At 36.7% G+C, this 9,417-nt stretch overlaps 2 protein-coding genes across 3 annotated transcripts; one reads left to right on the top strand and one right to left on the bottom strand.

Annotated features, from left to right (window-relative positions):
* The first annotated feature begins 643 nt into the window (after positions 1-643).
* On the top strand, positions 644-5,935 carry LOC145563389 (diacylglycerol O-acyltransferase 2-like). 2 transcript variants are annotated; one of them, XM_081623836.1, is made up of 9 exons: positions 644-939; positions 1,036-1,110; positions 1,198-1,283; positions 1,801-1,907; positions 1,984-2,139; positions 2,341-2,427; positions 2,555-2,652; positions 3,484-3,571; positions 4,350-4,962. In XM_081623836.1, exons 1-9 carry the CDS (start codon positions 746-748, stop codon positions 4,407-4,409), a joined length of 951 nt encoding a protein of 316 aa, XP_081479962.1. In that variant the 5' UTR covers positions 644-745; the 3' UTR covers positions 4,410-4,962. The 2 variants fall into 2 exon arrangements, with proteins under 2 accessions (XP_081479962.1, XP_081479961.1); XM_081623835.1 differs by lacking the exon at positions 4,350-4,962 and adding an exon at positions 5,715-5,935 and having other exon boundaries at positions 657-939.
* A 512-nt stretch (positions 5,936-6,447) lies between these two features.
* LOC145563388 (protein PIN-LIKES 3-like) lies at positions 6,448-9,356 on the bottom strand. Its single transcript, XM_081623834.1, has 10 exons — positions 9,219-9,356; positions 9,029-9,108; positions 8,745-8,869; positions 8,414-8,532; positions 7,845-8,033; positions 7,640-7,732; positions 7,445-7,539; positions 7,036-7,088; positions 6,763-6,951; positions 6,448-6,572 (listed from the first exon to the last, which is right to left on the bottom strand). The coding sequence occupies exons 1-10, from the start codon at positions 9,354-9,356 to the stop codon at positions 6,448-6,450; spliced, it is 1,206 nt and encodes a 401-aa protein (XP_081479960.1).
* Positions 9,357-9,417: the final 61 nt, after the last annotated feature.

Raw genomic sequence — 9,417 nt, 5'->3', positions numbered from 1 at the left:
TTTAGACTAATTTGGATTCGATACTGAATTTTAGGTGATTAGATTCCAATTCCTTCTCAATTATTATTCAGGAAATCAACACACAATCTTTCCTTACAAATGCAGCCCCAATGCTACTATACCAACTACCAACATTTAATTAGTTGGTTTCTTACTTTCTTCATATCCTCCTCATCTCTGAAGAAACCCACCTTGCTAGGTTGAGTCGGATAATCAGTGTAGGATTAATCCGATAAAACACTTAGGGCCTGTTCACATTTACTTAATTTCAGTTCACTTCAGTTCTAATCAGTTCACTTCAGTTCAGTTCAGCTCTTAATTTCCCTCTCACATAAAATATTCATTTCAGTTCCAATCAGTTCAGTTCAGCTCCAATCAGTTCAGTTCAGTTCAGCTCAATTCAGTAAATATGAACAGACCCTTAAAAGCAATTAATCCGATAAAATATAGTCACGTATAACAAAATCCAAATAAAACAAAAACGTGGCATATCCATGAATCGATCGTGAATAAAATTCTAAACTAGTTTGCGTCTCATCAAACGCTATAAATACAAACAAACACCTATCTTTCGGTCATTCCTCTTTCACTTTCACTTCTCCAGAACTTTCTACATCTACATTTTTCAATCAATTTTTTCCAAAAAAGTTCAACACTTTTTTCTTTTCAATATTTTATAAATTATATTTATTCAATTTTTTAGAGAGAGAAATCAAAGTTGTACCCTGCAAGTAAGAGAGTAATAATGGAGGTGTCAGAAACGAAGAGAGAGAAACCACTCACCTCATCAACTCCGTCGGAAATTACGACGTTCACCGGAAAAAGCGACTCCACGTTTCACACGTTTCTCGCCGTCGCAATTTGGCTTGGTGCTATTCATTTCTATGTCGGCATTGTTTTATCTTCTTTCCTCTTTCTCTCTCTTTCTAAAGCCTTAACGTTCGTATTCTACTCTTATCTTCATTTTGATTTTTTTTTTCCTTAATTTGAAGTTGATTTATGATTGATTTTGTGTTTGTTTTTGTGAATTTTTAGGGTTTGTTGTGTGTTATTAATATTAATCGTAATTCCGATCAATGAGAAGGACAAATTTGGGCGGAAATTAGCTAGGTAAATTGTTAATTTTTGCTTCGATTTGAGATTCAAGATTTTGAGCTTGAATTTTGTGGAATTTGATGAATTTTGGTCATTTTTCAGGTTTATATGTAAACATGCTTGTGGTTATTTTCCGATTACACTTCATGTTGAAGATTATAATGCCTTTGATCGAAATCGAGCTTATGGTAACTTCATTTTTATGCTATTTTCTCATTATTTGAGCTAATTAATAGGCAGAAAAACATACTTTGCTTGAAAATTTATAATTAATTGTGGAATTTGTTTGAGATTTTGTTGAGTGAATAAGGAGAAATTTTTAATATTTTTTGCTTAAAACTTATGTTTCCAATTTTGTCAAGTTTTACTAATTTTGGATTTAATCAGTATAGTTTAATTAAGGAAATTCGTGTATCGAAATAGGATAATGTGTGCTATACTAGTTGTTAAGGGAGTTAGGAATTGTATGTCCTATTTTGTTTTCAGTTGTTGTAAATGTTGAGAAGCAAGGTTATTTTGTAGTATTAAAAAGCGTGACATAGATATTGGATTTCATATTGAAAAGAGAAAGTTTGACTTTCAATGATTATGGTTGTTATGACACATTGTTTGCTGTGTAGTGTTGGACCGAGTTCAATTGCTTGTGCAACAAAGTTCTCCCTTTTAAGGCATCAAACTTAATGTTATGTGGCATGCTATATGCAGTTTTTGGCTATGAGCCACACTCGGTTTTGCCGATTGGTGTTGTTGCGCTTGCTGATCTCACGGGTTTTATGCCTTTCTCAAAAATTAAGGTCCTTGCTAGTTCTGCTGTAAGTCCTCCACCTCTGACTTTGTCACCTTCTTGTGCCTTTTCCTTTCAGCATCTTATCTCGTTCTGTTTTGTAGGTTTTCTACACTCCATTTTTGAGGCATATATGGACATGGTTGGGCCTATCTCCAGCAACTAGAAAGAATTTTAAAGCTTGCCTGTCTTCAGGTTATAGTTGCATCATAGTACCTGGTGGAGTACAAGAGACATTTCATATGGAACATGGCTCTGAGGTATTGTTCTGCATGCTACGTATTCTGTGATTGTTATTTGTGATATTGGTTGTGTGCTTGTCATGCCCAAATTCTATTGGAGGAGGACTCTCTCCTTATAGTAACTTGATGAGCTTCGTATTGCTCCTTTTCATTTCCGGCTCAGTCGTTGCTTGCTAGATTTTAGTGATAGCTTAGCTTTGTCTACTTTCATTGTTTCAGGTCATTTTTCTTAAGAACAGGAAAGGATTTGTTCGCCTAGCTTTGGAAATGGGCTCCCCAGTGGTTCCAGTTTTCAGCTTTGGTCAGGTGCTGTGTTGTTCACAAACGGTGTACTCTGCTAAAATTTACAGCTCAAGTTTTATAAGAAAGAACATTATTTTATAGTCTATAATGAGTTATAAAGTAGTAATGTATTGTCTACATTTTTTCGCAGTCACAAGCCTATAAATGGTGGAAGCCCAGTGGAGAATTGTTCTTGCAATTCTCCAGAGCTATAAGGTTCACCCCTATATTTTTCTGGGGACTTTTTGGGTAAGTTCTAAACTTTGTTTATTTTCTTAGTTTAATGGAAAATTTATGTATACATTGATAAAATTCTCAGGTCAATGGCCCTTACCTGGGCTCCAAAAGGGAATTATAAGTGGTTAAGGGTGGCACTTCTTTGTCTCCTTCCATTGCAGATTCACAATTTCTGCAAGTGTCCTTGGTTGCTTTTGTAGCTATAGAGAAATTCTATGTGGGAAACCAACATCCTATTATCTATACTTCCCAGCATTCTCGATGATGAAAGAGGGATTAGGGGGACTTACATCCCCAAGTTTAAGTCAAATGTTGTTTGCTTCTTTTAGTGACAGCGGAGAATGATAAGTCCGAATAAGTGATGTGGAACAGATATACGTTTGTGAAGAGTAATGCTAGTTGACCTGGGATAGTATCACTTGCAGACTAGCAATTTAGCACAGTAGCATGTTTCGAATCTGGGATAACAGCTCTGGAAAATGCTCTACTAGAATCCCAAAAACTATAATGTTTTGGGGATATGAAACAAAGACTTAGATCAGCTTCTTTCTGGATTATGTGACAATGTTGATGGTTAGGGATGGTTAAGTATCAGCCAGAATTCAATCTTGGTAACTGTGCAAAAGGAGAACTATAATTACGAATGGTGTAAGGGTAATGGAAAGTTCAAGGCCTTAGTTGAGAATCTGATACGTCTATATTTTTGAGGAAGGATCTAGCTATGACGAATTATTATGTTGTTTATTGCTTAATATCTTCTTGTGGACTGGCTGATATCCAGATCTATCACTGTGTAATATTTTGCTCTGCTTTCTCATAATCAAGTTTTAATTATACTTGCAGTTCTCCTCTACCTTATCGGGTTCCAATGCATGTGGTGGTTGGTCGACCAATTGATGTTAAGCAGAATCCACAGCCCACTGCAGAAGAGGTATGGGTTCTATTGCATTCCAAAATCATCAATGTTTTTTTTTTTTTGTTCACTGTGGCCATGATAAAAATGTTCCCCCCCAAGAAATCTCTCTTTGCTAGGTAACACATTGGATTGATATTGAATTTTAGCTTGCAGCTCCCACACAATCACACATGTTGAATCCAAATAACAGTAATACAAAGCAATGAACAAATGTAGTCACTTATAAGTATGAGTAATACTTGGTGCTATTTTAATGGTCAATAGTAGAGCTGGGCATGGGCCGGGTCAGCACGCGGGCGGCCCGGGCACGGCACGAGGATGGCCCGGCACGGCCCGGCCCGACGGTAGGCCCGGCCCGGCACGATGGCACGCCCCTCGTGCCTCGTGCGGGCTGCGGTGAAAAAAAATCCAAAAGTGGCCCGGCACGGCACGAGCCCGGCCAATAGCCCGTGGCACGGCCCGCAGGCACGGCCCGCAGGCACGGCCCGCAGGCACGGCCCGCAGGCACGGCCCGCAGGCACGGCCCGCAGGCACGGCCCGCGGGCTAACGGCTATAAACTGGCGCTGCTCTTGTTTTTTCCCTCCAATATTTACTATGAATGCATGCAACTCGGTGATGGTGTCGAACAATATAAAAATCATGTGAAAGATAAATTTTTTGAGTTATATAGAGTTTATGAATCTAAATATGGAACCGTCACTCATTTTGCCCCTTCTCAAACATCCAAAAGCGTAAGTAAAACGGGCAAAAGTTTGGCGGCCCAAGCTGCTAACATGTTATCTAAGTTTTCAGGTAGTGGATCATCATCAAGGCGAACACAAAGCGATGTTTCGGAGTTGCAAATGTACTTAAACTACGACTTCATGAAAGGCTTGGACGAAGATTCGAGGTTGGGGATGGACATCCTAGATTGGTGGAAATCCCAAAGCACAAAGCATCCAATTTTGGCGGCAATGGCACGTGATATTTTCAGCATCCAAGCCTCCTCCGTTGCCTCGGAACGAGCTTTTAGTGCTTCGGGAAGGGTTCTAGACGATAGAAGAACAAGTTTGAAGCCCGAAACACTAGAAATGTGTGTTTGCTTGAAGGATTGGATGGATGCCCAAGAACGCATCCAAGATCGTACTTTTACGGCCAACGACAACATCGATGGTTCCGATCGTTCTGGTTCAACTAGCTCCTCCGCATTAGCTAGTGAACATGAAGCCGAAAATGAAGACGAAGAAGATAATGAAGACCTTGATTGAAGATTACCAACAACTCGAGAATTAATATTAATTAGCGAAAATTCTAGTATTTCCTATGTACTCTATTAATTAGTGAAAATGTTAGTATTTCCTATGTTGGCTATGTACTCTATTAACATTAGCCGTATAATAAAATAACAAAATAAGTTATTCATCAATTATTGTTAGTTGTACACTTGTACTTCATATTATCTTTTACTTAATAAATTTTTATGAATGAATTTTTTCAACTTTTAATTTTATGGAATATGTTATATTGTTATTTAATTTTTGTCTAATACTTATATAGTTATATGAATAATATGATATATAGTAAATTATGAATGAACAATAAATATTAATATAATTTAAACAATATTTAATATAACTTAACTCCATAAAAAATTTAATAATTATTAAATTCAAATATTAAATTGTATAATTATTCAATTCAATTTTTTCTTTCATAAAAAAAATTCAAGTTTTTTTAAAGTTTTTTTTAATTTTTTTTTTAAAAAAAAAAAGAAAAAAGGGTAAGCCGTGGGCCGGCACGGCCCGCCTCCACCGTGGGCCGGCACGGTGGCCGGCACGACGGGCGGCCCGGCACGGCACGACCGGCACGGTGGGCCGTGCCGTGCCGTGGACAGGGAAACCTTGAAGGCCGGCACGGCACGGCACGGCCCGCCTCCACCGTGGGCCGGCACGGCCCGGCACGACACTGTTCATGGCCCGCCTAGGCACGGCCCACGGCAGGCCCGGCACGGCCCATGCCCACCACTAGTCAATAGCCTGAGTTCTGCAATAGATCTTCCTTAGATTCCTCATTCCGGTCCCTTTACGTGCCTGGTCCTAAGCGATTGGCTATAAAAATGTGGATTTCCTTTGTGGATTTCATCCTTTTTTAACAGATATTTCTTCCACATTTTGGTAGATTTCGGAAATTCATAGCCAGTACGTTGAGGCGCTTCAAGACTTGTTTGAAAGGCACAAAGAAAGGGTTGGCCATGCCAAACTCCAATTAAAAATTCTTTAAGTCCTTTGATTGTGCTGTATATACACATTACATTACTCGCCAAAAAATGTCCCTGATGTTGTAATCTTCAGCCCTTTAAAATTATGCCATAATTGTATCATTAATTTGTGCTAAAGCCAATTATTATGTGTTGTTTACTCCTGTCAAGAATTTATTTTTATTTTTACTTTTTTTAATATATGCGCATAAGTGTTGTCAAATTTCAGTAGTACTAAATACCAAATGACATCTACATATTATATCTGGTTAAAATGTGAATAAGTTGCAAGGATAATATTTTTTTTTTAACAAAATGATTGTAATTTCCATTTTATGGTCTTAAAATTTTCTTAGTAAGATAGTTGAATACAAAGGGAATACTTATAAAGGAATTACATCAAAATAGTGAAATAAAACCAAATTATTTGCAGGAAACCATCAACATAGTGAAGTAAAACCAAAATGTTTCTTCAAATTTTTATATATATTCTGATAAATCTGATCCCCATTTTCTAAGAAAAATTGCTTACCGTACTAGTGCACACAGCGTAAAACTGAAGATGATGTCTTCATGTCTACATAATCCCATTGTTAGCCAGTCACTAATGTTGTCTTGTGAGAAAGATTTGGTTCTAAGAAGCGTTCAATGCCGTTAAGCCAGATGCCAGAGGAAGAATGTGCACCAAAGAGTGAGTGTTATCGGAGCCAAAACATTAGTCCAAAGCATGATAACTGAACATTCATTCTGCCCTGCTTTAAACAGCTCTGTCACTGTACCTGTTATGGGCATTAAATCAAAATTATTCATTAGTTACCGAAAAATATAACTACATGAACAAGAAAAGAGAAATGCTGAAAACTAACATAGACCATCATAATTTTGTTGTATTAATGGAATCTGTAATAATTATCTCCAAAGGGCACTTTGGTTGGGTAATGAATAATTAATGATGGCACTTATACATACTGATGCTAGCTGCTGGAGGCATGGTGTACTGAAGCAGAAGAACAAACTGAAAGAATTTATCGTGCGATTGCACTAACCCAGCTAGAACAGCACCCTTAACAATAAGAGCACCCATCAGAGGAAGAAATAGATACCGAACTGCTACTATTCCCATAATTGTTGCAACTTGAATTCCTGATCCCCTTAAACCTGAAAATTTAAATTTCGTCAAAACTTACCAGCAACCTAAAATATGCAGCAGTGAAGCAAAAGAGATGTTTAAGTAATAAGTACCTCTCTGTAGGTTGGCGCCGAGTATCAAGGTTTTACAGGGAATGGCTGCATCTCTGTGAGTCGAATACAAAATAATTGAAAAGATTGAGTTTCAAATCTAGATACTGATAAAGCTTAATTGCAAAATCTATGCTTAGCCAATCTGAAAGTCAAAGTAGTCTATAACCAATGGCTGAAGTTGCAATTTGGAAGTCCAACTTTAGCGATTATTAAAGAATTGGCTCATTTGAGAGGGGGAGATAAGGGAAATCCCTCAAATGAGTCGTATGAGGCTTGGTCCCTAGACCTCAAGGATACAAGGTGGGAGCGATGCCATTACTCCATCACCTCAATCTCAGCGATTATTAAATAATTGAGGATTTGTTTTATTATAGACTGATGAAATGAGAATTCATAGCTTATTGCATACCCAATCATGAAACTTGTGTCTCCAACAACATGAAGAGTGTTGTCCATGAGCAGCTTACGAAGCGGAGAAATCGTCCCAATGAAAAATCCAACCATCTACACCAAATAAAGGGAATAGATAGGGATAATTTCTCAGTATTATATTCATTAGGATATAAATTATCTTACATAAATGGTTATTATTTGATGAAATTACCACTCTAATAGTTGAAGGTGCCAAGACTGCCTTAAGGTTGAACTCTTTGGAGATAATTCTTAAGCACTGCTTTATCCTGGAAGACAATTTAACCTGTTAAAATAAACCCGTCTTATAATCAACTTCCAACACAAATTTGCCAAGGAGATTTAGAACATATGTTGAATGTATACGAAGAACTTCATATGTAAAATCTGAATATTACCATTGATTTAGAATAGTTGGAGAGAGGTGCATCTTCAAGAACATAGTTATCTGAAGAATGTAAGGGTGGTTCTTCTCGGGGTTGTACATTCACTATTGTTTCATCAGTTACACCTGTGCTTGCTGTTGCCTCCTTTGAAGAGATCCGAACTATGTTGTAAGTATATAGCCAGAAGTATACGGTTCCAATCTGAAATAATGAGAAAAATTTATTAGAAATGAGCTTGTTAATTTGTTTATCAACTAACAGTTATAGTATTGTTTAATATTTCTATTAATTTTGTTTATAATTTTGTTTTTCTTATTTTGTCTCAGTTTATATATACTCTCTTTTCCATTAGTTGCAATAGTTTGTATTTGTCTTAACTTATGTACTCCCTTTGTTCTATTAGTTGCAATAGTTTAAATAAACGGGAGTAGTGATATGTAGAGTTGAATAATTACATATAATAATAACAATAATTTTGGATTAAATTGAGATATACCAAAAATGGAAGGAGAGCATTTGACTATGAATTAGGGAAAATACGGTAGAAGGTGAAAGAAGCTAAGCTAGATGTAGTAATTTACCGCCATTGAAAGTGAAGCATAAGCTAGACCATAGCGCTCACAAACATCAGGTGCTCCAAATGGACTACCTTTCTCTTTGCACATTGCAGGGAGAATGATGATGGTATTCCCAAGATTTCCTGGTTTTTACAGTAAAATTAGGCAAAAACTCGTGCGATGCACTTTTTTAAAGTATTTCTCTAAATTAATTAAATTAGATAAAAACTCAGTGTGACAACACAACTAAAAGCAGTAGATACTTGCCACTGTTACATCTATCAATGGCATAAAAATAAACTACTAGTATTTCATAAATAAAAAGTAAAAAGATGGGATGAGTTATAAAAATTACCAGCCGAACAAGATGCCAAAATGAGGCCTTTGATGTGCTTTGGAGCTTTCGTTAATTTAGCAAGTACCCAACCCATTGCTGACCCCAATAGAAATGTAAGCAAGATGTTTACTACCATGAACCATCTGTTACCATGCATATAACACGAAACGAAAAAAAAATAATCACAACAGGCACATGTAAGTACTGCTGTTAATCAATAGCTCTCTCTGTTCAAAAATAATCTTTTATAGGTGTAAACGAGAAATAGCAAAAATTGTGGAACAAGAAGAAATATAACTCACAAAATAAGAAAGCTTTTTATGGTTACTGTCTTAGCCAAGTTGCTACCAACTAGTGCAGGACCAAAAACAAAAAACACATGCTATAAGCAAACACAAAAGAAAACGAGCTATGAGTTCATCTCTAAAACCTGACATATACATATATAAAGGAGAAAGAGGGGAGAAATGCTTTAGAAGAAAGATGAACAACTTTGTTCAGATGATGTGTGGCCATCTTTCCCAAGATGTCGATACGATTAATGGCAAGAATTGAGCCTAAGGAAGTGATCAAAAGAACCTTCAAAATAGGCATTGAAGCAACTATAAACAGATCAAACAAAGACCTCATTGTTTTTTTTTTTGAAAAAAAAGTTTTTATTAGCTAAGTGCTAGAATAATATCTCTTTTCT

The sequence above is a fragment of the Chenopodium album genome, chromosome 10 (assembly GCF_948465745.1).
Source record: "Chenopodium album chromosome 10, dcCheAlbu1.1, whole genome shotgun sequence".
Lineage (NCBI taxonomy): Eukaryota > Viridiplantae > Streptophyta > Magnoliopsida > Caryophyllales > Amaranthaceae > Chenopodium > Chenopodium album.
This window is presented reverse-complemented; position numbering and strand designations above follow the sequence as displayed.